The following is an 18,192-nucleotide window of genomic DNA, read 5'->3' on the forward strand; positions in this document are numbered from 1 at the left end:
CCGTGCCTTTTTCCAGCTTTCCAGGTTCACCTGGTGACGTGGCAATCTTGTAAATTATATTAAAATATTCTAACTTACTTTCATTATTATAAAGTAATTTAAAATTGAAATCAATATATTATTAACTAATTTGATAATTTCATGGAAAAGGTTCTTAAAATTTTTAATTTGATATACACTTTCGGATATAATAAATTGATATGATCCCATATCAAAAAAATGTGATGAAACTTCTAAGTTAGAAAACAGGGAATCTACTGGAGCAAAAGTTTCTTCATCTTTCCTGCTTATAAACAATTTTATATAAAATGGAGAATGATGCTCATCCAGAAGCATGATTAACAGTAAACAAACAAAAACCCTTCAATAGAAACAGGCTTTTGCTCTTAATATTTAGAAATTTATGACATTATACTTACTTGTCCCCAACTGTACATGTTGTTATGGGTAATGGATGGATTGACTTTTGAAAGCAAAAATCGAGCCTGAAATGTATAAAATAAAGTATATCACTTAAATGTCAAATTTAAATGTTTCATAACAATAAATACTCTTTTTTTTTTTTTTTTTTTTTTTTTGTATGTGGAGTCAAAACTAATTTTCTTTACGACTTTGAAAGGAAAGAAATAGTAAAATATTTTTACATCCAATGTAGCAATAAAAAAGCGACAGGAAAAATTAATAAAAGCATTTAAGATTAAATATTAAAAAACTATAAAAACGTTAAAATGCGAAATTTTTTAATAAAGATGAAAGTGAACAAAGAAAACCTTTCATATTAAATAAATATTCTTTTTATATTTAGTTTCTGCAGTGCACTACCCTTTGAATTTTAAATTCAAAAAACAGTTGTAGCATAAAAAAACTATTTAGGCCTAAAGAGTTTACATGTTAAATTCCATGAAGATTGTACTCCCCATTTTGATTCTGTGGCTGTTCCATCATCTGGAACATTGCCACACTAAGCTTTAAAAAGCACATTGCAATAAAGCATAAAAATGGGTAAAATCTCTTCCTTTTTCTTTATACATATGTAACAAATTTAGCATGATCTAATGTCAAGGTGCATGAAAGGAGGCATGCTCAGAATCGCTATTCGAGTGTAATACTTAAAGCTATTGTTCAAGTATTGCAGTTACAATTAAAATTAAATTACAATTTACAATAAAAAAAATTATGAAAATGACGCAAGATCCTGATTAAACAGACACACGGTTATATTATAAGAAGGAGGAAAGGTACAAAACAAATAGTTTTCAGTCTTGTTTATAATAAGAATATGCTAGTTAAAAGTTCATTTTCACATCAAAATTATAATTATATTTCCAATTAGATCTTGTTCATGATTCTTTTAAGCCATCCTTTACATAAATATATATACAGAAGAGAAATAAGGAGATCACATAGCATTTTAAGTATTATAAACATACATATATGTCTTCAAGAAATGAATGCGAAGCGAGAGGAGTTAATATTATTCTATATTCCTAAAAAATAGTTGGCTCATTTCATTTCAATAAAACTAATGTTAAAGTTCCATGAATTTTATACCCAGGATAGATCCAAATTTATTTTCTTATTCATTATAAATTATTTTGTTTATCCTATTATAAATTTATTCAAAACTTGATCATACTAAATATTTTTTATTCCCTTAAGCTGAATATCTATTTAAACTTTAATTTTGTATCTGAATCAATCATTGCTGTCAAGTATCACACAAAGGAAGGAACTAATAAATATTCAATTTGTCACATTGGAACATTTTCTTTATACATTACATAATTACAGCTGCAAATGCAATTATTTATGCTACCCCATTCGAGAACACTCAAACTAAAATTTCTATTAAAACATTCCCCAATCAATTTCTCTTAGTCAAATACCTTTCAATTAACTACTGTCCAAAATCGAAAATAATAAAATGGGTTCTAAAACAGCCTGCAAAGCCATTTCAGTGACAAGCATATGTTTTCTGTTTCATACTGATATGTTGAATTTCATTTACAGTGCATTCATAGATAACAGGATGATTCATTAGGCAGTTGATATCACAACTGAAAAATGTTGTAGAATATTCCATCAGGAAAAGCATTGACATAAATAAAATTTACATAAAAATTAATACATCAATGTAGATAATAAATTAAAAAATAAAGTTCAACAATTCAAACCTGAGTACTCTCTTGTGAAAATTTAACTTTTAATCATTTGGCTATACAGGAGTCAGTTCAATTGTGATACTTCTCCCACTGTAAGAGATACAACCAACTGAAGTTTAGAATATTTCCTTGTGACAAGCAAAATGTATAATTTATCAAAGCTCCCTTAGTCAGGGAATGGTTTTCCTAAAGAATTTTCTCATTTGTTGCTCGCTAGTAGAAATTTTGGATTGTTGCAAGATAGCAAACGATGCACTATGTCTCAAAGTTTTTATTTCTTTTTCATACTATCTCATGGTTCAACCTTATAAGTGACATCATACAGCCTCTTTGTTACTTTATATAGACTGAAATATCATTAAAAAAATTTTCAGATAATCTCATTTAAATATCCAAAATACAATAAATAATATATAAATATACAAACAAGGTTTTCCCTTCTTTGCAATTCATTACACAATGCCTTTCATCAAAATGACTTATTTTTGTTTGGCAAAAATTCATGTAATGAAGTTACTAATCGCCTAGCCTTTTTTCTTTTTTTTTTTTAATCGCATTCTGAACATAATCATGAGTTAATCCATCAAGAAAAAGGACAGAATAAAATCCAACAGTGTCTCCTTGTTATGCCCATGAACTAGGTGGAATGGATCATTTCCTGCTTGATGGAATTACAGACAAAATAAGCAAAAGGAATTATGCAGTTCTAATTCTTTTGGTCAACATTAATGTATATAGCTGGCATGTCAGTGAATGTTTTATTGAATCTCTCCATGAAGCCATTTGTCACAAAATGACATCCTGTAGTTAACAAATGGTATGTCCTGCATAAATTGTTTACTTCTTTTATGAAGTTTGACAAAATGAACAATTTCCATCTCTGATCATTTCCCTTGGAGATTCATGCTTCAGCATAACATTTAATTCATGAATTTGACTATGTATACAACTTCTTCTATCGCCATTTGAGAAAAAGACCTTTGTGACCTTGAATCGGGTAAAAAAATTTGAGCAGACAGCTAGCCTTATATTCCCTTGCATTATTCATGGAAATAATCCGAGTAAATTCATGTTTATTTTAATGAACTGGATCTGAACAGTCAAAATAATCTAAAACAATCTCGAGGATCATTGAAATCATGATTTTCACCTTTGGCAATTCTAGTAACATGATACAAAATGAATAGCACTATGGTCTAATAATCAAAGGCCAGAAAATCCTGCATTTGACTTCTCATATGTCTTAGTAAAATTGTAATGTACAATTGTTGGTACATTATGAAAACTCTTTTAAGATGTCTCTTTAAAAAAAAAAAAAAAAAAAAATGGCATAAATAAATAACACCAATTTTCCCAGGGTCATAATTTTTTCTGCACAAGATTCTGATTAAATCTTTTAATTTTGCTTAATCCTCTTTTCTTCTCATTCCTTCCAGTTGTCTGCCACTTTTGGGTCTTAATTTGTTCATCTTTGAATCACTCCATTTCTCACCAAGGCCGGGAATTACATACATTACAAGTATTGGTAAAACTACCTTCCTTACCAGAAACCTTACTTCACTGAGAAGCAAATTTCAAATTCATCAGAATACAAAAATCCCTGTTAAATATGATAAACTAATAATTTTCACCTGTGAGCCTCCTTGGTCACAGTCAATATAGCGAGGCATAGGGAACCGAGTTTGAAGGATTTCTTGTGCATCATCAATTGGAGCTTGCAAAAGCTGACGAAAATTTTCATGTTCAGGTGATTTCTGATAGCCAGCTTTCCTCCACTGGGCAATAGTCTGAAAAAGAAATGAAAAAAAAAAATTATTAAAAGTAATAAGTATATAACTAAAAAGTTTAATTTGGTACAAAAATATGAAATTAAGTTTTGCTAAGTTGATGCCCTACTTTCAAGCCATGTTAAGGGTATTTCAGGATTAAACCTTGGAATTTCAAACCCTGGTCAGACAGTTGGAACAATTACCAAATACCAAGTTCCCATTACTCGAAATTTTGGAAGAATACGATCTTGAAACAATGACCATATTCATTCCGTATTGGTTTCAGAACCAGGATTGAAGCAAAGTCACTACGGCTTAAACTAATCATGAAATAAAAGGGCAAAATACAAATGATATGCTGTTTCTTTTATTAAAAGACCATTTTAATTGGTTTATAATATCAAAATTGATTCTGACTTATGTAAACTAGTATTTTTAAGGAACTTTAGAATTGGTTTGGTTGACATTTTTACAAGATTTAAATAATGTAAAAATTATTAAAAAATAAGACAATATTTGATATTATGCGAATTTTATTTAATTTGATATTATCAATTATTAAAATTACTTTCTACTACTAAAAAAGATAATATGTAGATTTTTCTATTGTTACTCTACACGACACTTTGCTAAAACAAATGTTACTAAATTGAAAACACATTGAAAAATGAAAATGTCTATTTCACATCAATTTTTGAAATTTTATTAGAATCTTATTTAAAAATTAAGGAAAAATTCTCATCGATTTTGTTTGTTAAGAATAAATTTTTAAAATAACACAAATTTTTTTATATAACCTGAGAATTTAAAATATTTTTAAAAACAATTCAGCAGTGCACATTTTTCTTTAAATTGTATCAAACTTTTTAATACAATCTGCAATACTTTTTATTACTGTAATAAAATTCAACTACATTACCATAATAAAAAGAAATACATATAGCATGCAAAAGATTAATTTTAATTAGTTTTCTATCCCAATGTTAAAATTCAAGCAAAAAAAAAAACCCTCTCCTCTGTTATATACAAACAAAGCAAATGTTTTTAATTGCGACATTTTACAACTATAAGCTAATTTGTGTTAAATGAATGCATTTTCTTTGTCTTTCATCTACTTGTGCCATGATTTTTGAATTGGAAAATCGTTTATGTTGCATCTATGAAGAAAAGTAACATTTCTAAGCTTTTAAATTACAAACATTAGAAGGTTTGACATTTACAAAATAACTTTCCCAATTCTCTTTGCTGATGTGCACTTTTTTTTTTTTTTCCTTTTTTTTTTTTTTAATAAGACAACATTGATTTTTTTAAAAATGTAATCAATGCTGGATGAAACAATGATAAAAATTTTATTTGTTAACTTTTAAATGCTCCTGCAAATATGTAATTACTCTTAGTTTGAAGTTTATTTTTGCTGTAGTGTACTGATTTTTTTATTTTTTGGATCTATAAATGAAATCCCTTTATAAAGAAAATTCTGAAAACATTTAATAGTACACAGAGATTCTATTATTAAATTTATTTAATTGATTCTATTTGCTTTTCTTATAATTTTAGCAATATGTTTCAATTAATTCAAATCCTTATTTGGTTGAGTTTTCAAAATTTCTGCTTTTAGATTAAATCTAAAATAGCATTAAAACAATTCAGAGCCATAAAGGAGTTATGTTCAAGCGATACACATCCATGCACTATAACAAGAACCCAACTGCAGGAGGAAAAGACATGAAATTATGAGCACATAATAAAACTATGTAGTTATATGTTAAAATGATTTAAGGAGTGAAAAATACAAGGAAAGGAAACAACAATTTAATATTATTCAAATTAATAGCATCTTAAAATATGGTTAACATTTACATACAGAAAAAAAACAATCTATTATCTAGAATTTAACAAAAGAAAATTTATATACTAAGGAAGGGACACTAAGGAAATTTATATACTAAGGAACATTACCTCTCATGTTATTTTATTGTAAATCATATAAAATTGAGGACTTGAGTGAAATAAAACATTTTTGTTACGATACAAATCATTTAACTTTTACTTAATAAAGCAAAGCAAGATTACTCTTTTTTTAAAAAATTATTTATTCATATTTGCTAATTCATGTATTTTGGCATCAATTTCTGCTACTTCCGCAGATTTTTTCAGCCATCAGTTTCATGGACCAATCCGTAAAAAATAATACATGGTATTTATGTCTTGCCTAACATATATTTGTTTAGCTATTTCACTTTCAGAGAACATATATGGAAATATTTCCAACATATCCTTGAATGCATTCAAGGACGAATCTGATGCAGCATTTTTTAATGCCCGTAAATATTCAACTTTAAATTATTGTTCTTTAACTAAAAAGCTGGAAATCGGTTTATTTTCGGATAATAAATCTGATGTGTCAATTTGATTTAAATCTGACTTTTAAATACAAAGTCCAGTAACAATGATTATTTTTTTTAAACATGCATGTTGTATGTTTTCCACTTTTGGGTTGACTAGTAAATGCCTGTTTTCCTATATAACTTAAGATTATCTTCTTACGAAGCACGCAAGAACTGGATTTCGTGGAGCTTTTCTTCTTCTTTGCTGAATGCGTTGTTCTTCTCAAACTCGTTCCATAAAATCGAGATTGATTTTTTTTTATCAGCCAATTTATATTAAATACAGATTTTGAGCAGCTCATTGTTTTGATAAAATTCTCTAAGCTACTTTGAATAAGTTTAGTTTCTCAAATAATAAACCAGTCAATAAACTCAAGTATGGCAAACTAAGCACCATTACATTGCTTCAGTAGACTGAATGCAGCTATTCTTGCCAGAAATGTATTCCATCTTATCATGGACTTTCAGAAGTCATGCACATGCTTATTAGCATCTATTCAAGAATATCATAGAAAGAGAAGAATGGTCTTGCAAATCAAAATTTGAATAATCTATACAGAAAAAAGGTATAAGTAGAAAAGTTGCGAGTTTTCACATTACACAATTGTGAATGATATTGTTTCATTTCTGAAAGGGAAAAAAGGGATAGTAATCATAACATGATTACTATCCTTTATTCTAGCAATTTTTAAATATAGTTATTTTTCTCATCTAAAAAATGCCAAAGAAACTTAAAATTCATCATATTTTTCAGGTTTTATGAAAATTTTCCCATTCCCCTGCATTCTCCCAGGTTTTTTAAGGTAATTTTTTTAAATTTCCTGTGCTTTTTCTGTAAATGTCTACTTTAATCAGAAATACCTATCGTTATTTGTTTGTCGAGAAAAAAATGAAAATTAAACTATGAATAAGGTATTTAATTGAAATTTTACAATCAATATAAATCAGTGTAACTAAAAATAGGGAATCTGATACATAAAAATGCATATTTCAAACTAAGCTATTTTTTTCCAGCAATAGTTTCACACATTAATATAAACAAATGTAAAAAACATTCAAAAATTATTTTTGAATTTAAAATTTTAAACAAGCTCAAGAAACATGAGTTCATAATTATTATTAAGCTATCTTACCTAAAAACCAAAAAGTAATTAGCAAATTCAAGTAACACTGCATAACACATTCACTAATTGATGGCAAAAATTCAAACTTCTCTCTTATGATGGTATCATAATTCTCAAAAATAAATCTATAACAATGTTTAATAATACAAAGACACCAATTGCTCAAATTACCACTATTTGAAAGAATTATAAAATTACATCAGAATCATAAATTTTAAAATTACAGTATTCACAATGAATCTAGTTAAATATTAAATCGAGTCTTACTTCTCCATGGAATATGACAATGTGGAAAAAGGTATCCATTAACAAAATGCGATCTGGCTGTATGCTGCTAGTATCTAACAAGACAGGCTAAAAAAAGAAAAAAGAAGAAAAAATAGCATACATAGGAAGAAACTCCAAAAATCTGCAAACAAAATTTTGAATATTATAAAAAGATTAATAACAAAGCCTTACGATTCAAAAATTAGATTAATGATTTTTCATTTTTTTTAATTCTAATTTTTATTAACACACTTTACATACATTAAAATCACTTGATTATTACAAATGCAGATACCACACAATATATACATATAATACATCTGACAGTAAAATATTATATAAATTTTGAAGATTTAAAAAGTATAAATATAAAAATAAATGGATTTTTTTTAAGAATACCCCAAATGATAAAGTATATTGATCTAAAGTCTGTATCTATAAGTGTGAATTATTCCATGCATTTGATGTCTGAGAATGAAGAACAATGTTTCCAGTAAGGTGGAAAACTTCCACAATTCTATTCTCATGCCAGAGCCATCGGCTTACCACCTACCCTCATGTTCAATAAATACCTCTCCATTTTTTTTTTCCCTCTGAGAAATCCTGACGCAAAGTTTAAAACTTAAGACCAGTTATAATTAATGAATTGAATTCCTGTCCTCAACTAATTATTTGATACACTTTATAAGAATTCTAATTTAATAGATCAGCTATATTTAAACAATAAATGCCATTTTGAATTATTCCAATTATAAGCATTGGGCAAATGATAATTTTCATTTGAGAGTAAATTTTATATGAATTTCTAAGATGTTCAATATATAAATCCTGTTAAATAACATACAAAATTATCAATTAGTATAAACAATGCTAGTTATGAAATTGAGGCATGCTATTTAATTATCTATGTAATAGTTTTTTTAAAGGTATATATATATTTTTCCTAACAGTAAAAAACAATTTCTTCAAAAATATTCAAAAAACATACTTCAGGAGGACCACTAAAGGAATACGCATAAACAATAGGTTGTATCATAATGAGAGAATTCGTTAAATCTTCTTTCACCAGCATGTGCCTATGAAAAAGAGAAAGAAATCAAACCCAAAACAGAATGTTATTTGAAAATTTGTCAAAAATACAGTAGATAATCAATATTCTGCAAAAAAAAAAAATTAACATATGAACAATAAACAGTTTAAATGACAAATAAAACACAAATGGGATGCCAGATTTAAGGTTTGAAGACATGCATCTGATTGCTATTTGCTGGTAATGCAATACAAAATGTCTGAAATAATAAAAAAAAAATATCAAGTGAAAGATATGTGTAGTCTTTAGAAAGCAATGATAGAAAGATGGGTTAAAGCAAAAATTATTAATTCCAAGAATGATTTTATACTCTTCGGGGGGGAGGGGGGTTTATACACTTAAAAAATATTTCAAGTGTCATGACTGATATAATTGAAATCACTACTGTTTTATATTTTGTAAATATAAGATTCACTGTTTTAACTGAAATTGTCTGATTTTTTAGATTATTCTGATCTCTAATATTATTCATATGTGCCTCATATCTTCTATTTCCAAAAGAGAATGTGCATGAAATAATGAATAATACTAGATATTTGAAACTGGAGGTGAATGAAAAAAGATTGAAGAGTCAATAATGGACAGCACCAAGAAACTGACCATGTAAATCAGGAAAGTAAAAGTGGTGAATGTTGATATTTATGGGATGAAAGATGTCAGATTTAGATTAGTTTCCAGACCAGATTACTGTCAGTGTGTCTACAATAATACTGTTATGAATCTCTACCTAAATATGTTTGAGAGAAAGATGGGTAGATTTATCAATTTCCACAAATGAAAATGCAATGCTGAAAATATGCATCATAATACAAAGAGACTTATAAATATTTTAAGAAATGAATATGCCAGGATATTTTTCCATAAAAGAAAAGAAATTAAATTTTATTCCAAATCAAATATTAATATTTCCCATTCTTTTATCTAACAATCCAAATTCAGACTTAAAATCATTTAAGAATCTCTTCAAAACTCACAAAAATTGACTTTGATCATTTCTCTTCACACTGTTCTATTCTGACTGAAGTCGAAACCAGAAGGCAATGCTCTTTGCAGGAATTTTGTCTCAATTTAAATTTTCAAGTAAACAGTGAAAAATTCACAAAATCTGGATTCCTCTTTCAAAATTCAACATCTTATTACTAAGAAAGGAATGTAACTCAATTCTTAAGATAAATTAAGGGAAATTAACTCTCAAAAATTCTTACGATTAATGCATTTCATATTTATTTACTAATCTCTCACTCTTTTCAGAACAAAAAATGTAAAGTACCTATAATAGGACGTTTCATCAGGGCTGTTGTTGAAAACCTGTAAAAATTGCGATCTTCGCAAATGAAACATGAACTGAGGATATAAGGAGAAGTTTTCAGAAAACCTAAAAGAAGCTGGATCATCTTTGTTGAATTCACCAAATTTTTGGCACTAGAAAAAAAAAGGAATAAAATTTTAAAAGTTTGTTATGTATGTAACCAAATCAATCTTTGACTTAAGATTTTAAAATTCAATTTAAATTCCAAACCAGTCTAATGAGAGTTCTATCCAGCCACCGTAAAACATCTGCACCATCATCTCCCTCTGCTCGAAAGCATGCAAGCCGAGCCATCAATACAGCTGCTGCCTCTTGATCAAATCCTGCTGCAATATGGTGGATATTGGTGGAAGCATCTGCCCAGCTAAGAAATACACACACAATAAGTATTCTTCAAAAATATTAGATCTTTAAAAATAGTTACTATATAAAATTGTTACAACAATGAATACTTAGAGAAACTTCATTGACGAGGAAAAAAAGTATTATACAAGTTTGGCCAACTAAAGCTAACAGTTTTTAAAATATACATCTTAGGGAAGGAATTCAATGAAATTTTATTTCAAATATAGTTTTATTCTCCAAATTTTAATAAAAAAGTGCTACATTTTATTCATATCAATTATTTTTAAGAACATATTAATTGATATGATAAATATTTTCTATTTATTTCAAGTAAAAAGAAAGACAATGCTTACTTTCTAGCTATAGTGGTCACCCTAATCTTCCTCTGTCCACTGGAATGCTGATACTGAGTAATGAACTGGATGCATCCTCTACCCCCTTGCGGGATTGGAGCATTATGCTACGGGACAAAAGTGTGCATTAACATCCCAAGAACAGTTTTAAAGCAATTATTATTTCAATTACGAAATTATATGGAAATTAACAGTACTGTTTTAATATTTATTCTTTTAAGTAATAAATTAATATCAATTGATCATAATATCATAAACAATCAATGGAATTTTTCAAACACACGTTTCTCAAACAGTTTAAATATATCATTCACATAATTTTAAAGCAATAACATTATCAACATTTCATTTTGGGAATAAATGGTTAAATTAAACCAAACTAATCGAGTAATATATAAAAGTAGTAGAATTTGAGTACTTTAAGTTATCATAGACTTGTAATTTGGCTTCTTATCCATGTTCAGAACAAAAGATAAATAAACCTATTTGATATTTTGAATATTTCATTATCAATTAAATTATAATCAAGTTACAATTGAATTTTAATATATTTTATTTTATTTACCTAAATCATATCTTCTTTAGATTATCAAAATATGTGTAATTTTAGTAAAGAATAGTCTTTTTTTCCCCCATTCTTCCAAATTTGATTCAATTCTATAATACAGTTGTGGAATTGTATAAGGTACAAATAAACAAACGGACATTAATTTTTTATGCATTTAGAATACCAGTTTAAAAAATTAACTTAAATAATTTATGAACTGTAATATATTGTATATTATTGTACAATATTATGGAAATAATACTATATCTACATTTAACAACATCGTCAATATTTTAAATTTTGAATTTGTCAACATAATGATGCTAATATTGTAAATTCCAAATTCAATAATGACATTTTTTTTAATTTAGTTTTTACGGGTTTTACTTGAAGTAATTGGATTGGAAGAACTTGGATATGTTCATACATATCCAAGTTTTGATATTTTATCTTGATTTTAAACATCTAATCTAGTGTTTAGTAAATGTTTTAAGTAATCCTTTAGTTAAAATATTAATAATTCATTTTTTACAAACTTTTACTTTTAAAAAATTTAATGTCCAAAGTTTCACTGTACACAGAACATACCAAAATTATTCTTTTAAATAAAATTATCAAAACTAAGAAAAGTAACATGCTTTTTATACAGAACTATATTGCCTTTTCCTTAAAGTCAAAATGTTATTAAAGTTTATAAATTAAATCAAACCTCAAAAATGATAAAGTGTTTTTTAAAAAAATTTAGCCTTTATACCAATAACATGTCTAAGCTATAAGAAAAAGCTTATTTTTCATAACTTTTAACATCAATATATACTAATACTAAAAATGCAATAATTCTATATTTCAAACATAATATTTGCATCTACAAATAATCTTTATTCCAATAATAAAATTATTGAAAAATTAACAACCACCATCTAAATTGTCAGTAAGATGAACCAGTAAGTTATATTAAATAGTCTAAAATTTATTCAATGTTGCTCATTTTAGTGAAACAGTAGCATTCTGCAGTCAATGACCACATATTACATTTAATATCAATTCTAAAGCAACACAAAAAAAAATTATCTGTTTTAACTATCATGAATAGATCAATACCAATTATAAGGTAGATTATTTGTATTCTTACAGGTGTCAAGATCACCTGTGTGTCTGAGATGTTAGTAGTTCTTAAAGCTCCAAGGCACACTAGAATGATACAGCACTGAATGACTATGTTCATTTTTTTGTGTGTGTGCTTTAATCAGCAAGTTTCATTAGAATTTTTATGAATGTCTGTTTTATTATGAAAACTAAAAGCAAATGAAACGTTATTTCGAAAAACGGAAAACTGAAACAGCTAAGCAAGATGAGTCATGTTAAAATGACATTCAAGATTAATCTTGAAATACATGAGTAGAGGCAGGAAGTGATGCTCTTTATGACGAGAAGTACAGAAGTTAGAAAAAATTCATCAATTGCTTTGTCTTTCAATAAGATTTTAATTTTGAAATCTGTGTGTGTGTGTGTGTGTGTGTGTGTGTGTGTGTGTGTGTGTGTGTGTGTGTGTGTGTGTGGGTGTGGGTGTGGGTGGGTGTGTGGCTGGGTGTGTGTGTGTGCACACAGATTCAGCATGCATCATTATAAAGTAAAACTAACCATCAAAGGATTTTGTTCAGTTGGATTAAAATACCATTTGAAGCAACATGAGGTTATATTTAAAACGTAACTAGTAATTTTGAATACTGACCTAATAATAACATATATAATTGAGTTAGAATCTTTCTCTCAAAACTTCACACCAAAGGGTGAATATTTGATATATGCTTGGCACTAAGGTTCATATAAACATCAGATCATCTAATGTTTCAAATCTCAAATTCTGATCAAGAAAACAATATTGGTAAATCTAGCTTCCATAGAGATGAAAGGAAGATGGGATAGTAATTGGCTATGTTTAGTAATTGGCTATGTTTAGCAATTGGCTTGAATTCAAGCATTTAACCATTGACAAAAACTTAAGAAATTTGTTTCATAAAGTTATCTCATCCGCTTTTAATGTCACCATTACAGTAGACTTCCACACTTCTACTTTTTGATATGGGCATTCCCTAAAGAGAAAGTGTCAAATTTGTGGTTTTGTAATAAATATCTTTGTTAAAGCAGTAAACATACCAGAATGTAACAACATTTTTAGAAAAAATTTTGTAATTTTTAAAGTTACTTAATAATTAAAAATCAGCATTCAGCAATGAACAATTTTAAGTCATGTTATAACAATGCACCACTTATTTCACTAACAGCAGCACAAATTTCAGGAGCTAATAAATAAAATATACAAATGAAGTTAATGCAAGTTCTAACAAAGTTTAAAATTTAAGGCAAAATTACATGAAATTAATATGCCTGAATTTCATAAAAATCTGTCTGCATGGTTTCAATACACTCGAAACTAATCACATGAAATTATTTCCATTCTTTGAAGTGCTGATTGTGTAAGATTTTTATTCATGAAAAAAAAATCTTCTGTCAAATCCAGAATTACATTCTCCCAAGATCAATTTTAAAAGTAATCACTATAAGACATTTACAAAAGTAAGCTAACACAGGCAAAATGACAGCACCTGTAATTATCAAAAACAGATGATACATCTTAAACCCTATGCTCAGTATTTGTTTGATCAGTATTCCAAGTCTAACCCTTGACTTCTGAAATCTTATGCGATTTGCTCCTCAATGTCACCCAGTCCACTTTTATTATCACCCTTTTCTTTTGTTTCACTTTTTCACACAGAGATATTTTAGACAAAGAATGTCAAATCTGCAGCTCATAAAAAATCTTTGCAGTCTAACAGACAGTCAAATTTGCAATCCAATAATATAAATTTTATATCAGAATTTTTAAAATTTCTAATTATTAATAATAAATCAGAATATTTACTAAAAATCAATTACAAAAATGAGTAACTATTTACTGCTGCTCCTACTCTTATTTAAACTGTATTTGAAAATAAACCTATACTTTACTTTTTTAAAAAATTCTGCTTTTATCTGACAACATAAGCACTTTAACTTGAATTGACCATTGGAGTATGCCATACTTGTCTTAGACAAATCTCTATTCAAAGTCTTTTACTACATTTCAAAATAGTGAGCATATTACAAATTACAGATAAAGTATTCGGTAAATATATACATTATATATATATATATATATATATATAGCCTTTTCAAAACAGTTCAGGAAGTTAATATCCAAATTTCCCAACTACATCTTTTTTTTCTGCTCAAAATATTCTAATTTTATTTATATTTATAACAATGAAACTAGGAAATTTATGAGCATCTTATGCTTGGTGAATGTAATAATGTAAATCTGTACATCTTTAAAATACAGAAATATTTCAAGAAATAAAATAACTTACGCTTCATATCTAAAGATTTACAACACAAAAAACTGGTAAGTTAAAGGCTTGACTGAATTCAATTCTAATATTTAAAAACGATTGATATATTAAATTATTTGTTTTTATATACTGAAAACTTTTTTCTGAATTATTAATCCTTGTTAATAAATTTTTAATGACAACCAATGAATTAATTTTATTATTTCACAAAGAATAAAATAAGCACTTACTTGATTCACAATTTCAAAGAAGATGCCAACCGTATTTCCTGGATTAATACCACAGAATTTCCACTGTGATGTGCCACCAATGCCGACTTCAGTATCAGAAACACTGTTGCTCCTACTATGCAGTGAGACACAAGATCCGATAGCACCAGACACCTTGAGTTCCCGAGACGTCTAAAAAAATATGTCATCACTATTCAAATTCACAAAAATATTTTAAAAGCCAAGAGCAATTTTTTAAGTCAAAATTACATATTAGTTGTATAATAGAACAAAAATGAGAGAATAATTATTCATATAAAATAGAGTTTTTTTAAATAACAGATTCCAACCTCATGAGGTTCAAATGCATTCTTATAGTTGCCAACTTCTTTAAAAATTATTAAAATTCAAACTCATATTATTAATTCAAACAAATATTATTCAGAGAGTCATTAATTAAAAAAATTTCATTAAAATTTTCCAAAAAAAGTCTTGAAAATATAAAGCATAGTATTGGATATTGTTTCATTTACTAATTGTATTTTTCCCATTTCCTTTATTTTATCAGAGACATTATGAGACTTCTTGATCATACATGAATAATCAATCCTGGATGGTATTAATTATGAAAGCCATAGCACTATGATCATCAACATTTATGAAGACAGTTCCTTTTTTTTTCAACTGTACTATAATAAATTACAGGATTTAAAAACTGATATGGTGAATAAGCAAGGAAACATTGTAAGGATGCATTTAAACAAAAAAAAAAAAAAAAAAAAAATTATAACTGTAACAGTAGATTTCTTGAGTTGCTCATGTATTTTACAAAAATAAACATATTTTAAAAGCCTCCAATGTTAGGTGGTAAATTCAGTTTGATAAGTGTGCCATTAGATAACTGGGAATGGATGCAAATCTGCATTATCTATTTGTAAATATTTAAATTAAATGTTTATTCATTTTTGAAGATTATATGAAATAATTATAAAATATGAATAATAGATTTTATTGCATATCTAATATTCTTTCAAGAGCAAACAGGATAATGCTGAGCTGTAAACAATCCTTTGCATAGCTGATTTAACAATTAAAAGTGCAGGAGATTAATAGTTTTCTATGAAGTGGAAGGAATATATATGAGATTAGACCTCCCGCAACTTCTAGCTCTTGGACAGTGTAAGAAATTGATGCTTTAATCAGAATTTTGGTATTCTGGATTTTAAAGCACGTCTCCTTCTGGATACAATAACTGCCACCTGCAAATACTGCTAAAATAATACCATGCACTTTTTATTAGAATAATCAATTTAACCATTTTTTAAAATCAAAACGCAACGTGTTGAATGAATAAATTCTATGTGGGATTATTCTGCACATCATAACAACTGGCATGCAACTATAATCGGTACAAAAAATGCTTCTTCTACTGAATATTTTATAAATTTTATAGATGACACAACATTTTATGTGAAGGCACAAAAAAAGCTCATTAAGCATTATTTTAATTTGTTAGAATCACTGGATCTATTTCACCCTGAATTCCATTTCCAAATTTTTTTTATCTTTTATTGTTTTTTTTTTTTTTTTTTTTTTTTCCCTTTTGACTTTCCTCTTAATACTTCCGGTGGACAATCCTTACAAAGATGCTTCAGAATTATTGTATGCTACGTGTCCGGAGGAAAAAAACTTTCTTTACACTTTGAGAAAATTAATTTTTAAGTACTGTTTTACACAATTGGGCACTTTTTACAAAAAAAAAGGTTTTCAAATTAAAGCAGTTTTAATGAGGCTCTGCACCCTGTTTTCAAATTAATAAAAAGAAAAAAAAACCTTTGTTATGCTTTTTATAGAAAATATCCTAAATATCTGAAAAAGAATTGTCTTAGCTTGAAAGATCTACCACTCTTTGAGAGTTTCATCAATCTTTTCTTGTTTCCTAATCACATATTCCCATTTTACATTAACCATTTTTAAATTCAATGGAAACTGCAGTTTGAAAGAGCTATCACCCTTTGAGAATCTCATTCATTAGAATTTTCTTCTTTGTGTTTCGACTCAGAAATATTTTTATATCAGATGCCTAAAAATTTTTTTAAAAAATAGAATCAATATGATAGATGGTGGACACTTCCTATCAAGTTTCTAATAACAGTAACTTGTACGATTTTGAAATTGAGATTTAAGGAATGATTGCAACAATGAGTGTATATATGTAAATTTCTAATTAATCTATTCTTTAAAGAAGTTTCCTAATTGCTCTAATTCAGGCTATGTTATAACTTTCGAGTTCTGCAGGCTATTTATTTTTCTACAGAATCAAAATGTTGAGTCAACAAATTATTTTTTTAAAACTTTATAAATACAGAATATTTTTGACATATTTTATATTATATTATAAATATATATAGATTTTACAGAATATTTTATTTATATTTTTCTCTTTATGTGTTTGCCTTTCTCTTGTGTAATCTGCCCCATGCTCTAATTATATTTCAAACAAAGAAATACTGAAAAGATTACAGTGTCTCCCCACAACTCCTCCTTGAATCATTGCTAACCACCAAGTAGTAGAAAAGATAAAAAACACTACAATTGATGTCACATTTTCGGAAGGGATCACTATTCGCCTTCTGTCCTCATAAATATGCACCATGTCTGACCTATTATACTTTTATAGAAAGTTTAAGCTAGATGAGATTTCAAAAAATTCGTAAATAGCATTAATGATAGTCAATGATTTAAGATGTCAAGCGAGAGCCTTGAACTCTCCCCTACTTCTTGCAATCTTGCCTTGCTTATAATGGTGTTATCTCAGAGGATTAAACACTTTCTAAAAATAAATCATAAATGCATAAATTGCTACTCTTTAAAGCACAACTTGTGAACAAGATTATGAAAAAAAGGGAAGGAGGAAGATTTCAAACAAAATCCACCTATGATTCTTCAAAAAAATGCTTACTCGTATATTGTAAAACCCATGATTGATTGATTGATTTGCTCTCGGTATACTGAGTTCAGATTTAAACTCTCGTGGAGATGAATTGATTCCAAATGTAAAAAAAAATTTTAAGTCCATTATGATTTTACTTCAAAAATAATAAAAACTGCTTATAACTTTACTGCCAAACTATTCAAGAAATTTTTGAAGTGATTAACCAGCCCATTTGAAGTAGAAGTGACAGCTCATTCTGTCACTTCAACACTGCAAGCAGTTCATAATGCCTATGATAACTTAGCT

The 18,192-nt window shown here is 27.5% G+C and overlaps 1 protein-coding gene across 2 annotated transcripts in view; it reads right to left on the reverse strand.

Moving 5' to 3' along the window:
• The window catches only part of LOC129980508 (protein transport protein Sec23A-like), a 42,538-nt gene that overhangs the window by 4,488 nt on the left and 19,858 nt on the right, over positions 1 to 18,192 (reverse strand). For both annotated transcript variants that reach the window (XM_056090839.1, XM_056090838.1), the window contains exons 12-19: positions 14,973 to 15,143; positions 10,807 to 10,913; positions 10,319 to 10,472; positions 10,070 to 10,221; positions 8,698 to 8,785; positions 7,710 to 7,796; positions 3,794 to 3,949; positions 420 to 485 (exon numbers count right to left, since the gene is read on the reverse strand). In XM_056090839.1, the coding sequence (XP_055946814.1) occupies positions 420 to 485; positions 3,794 to 3,949; positions 7,710 to 7,796; positions 8,698 to 8,785; positions 10,070 to 10,221; positions 10,319 to 10,472; positions 10,807 to 10,913; positions 14,973 to 15,143 (981 nt within the window). The remainder of the gene's footprint in view (positions 1 to 419; positions 486 to 3,793; positions 3,950 to 7,709; positions 7,797 to 8,697; positions 8,786 to 10,069; positions 10,222 to 10,318; positions 10,473 to 10,806; positions 10,914 to 14,972; positions 15,144 to 18,192) is intronic.

Source organism: Argiope bruennichi, chromosome 8 (genome assembly GCF_947563725.1).
Source record: "Argiope bruennichi chromosome 8, qqArgBrue1.1, whole genome shotgun sequence".
Lineage (NCBI taxonomy): Eukaryota > Metazoa > Arthropoda > Arachnida > Araneae > Araneidae > Argiope > Argiope bruennichi.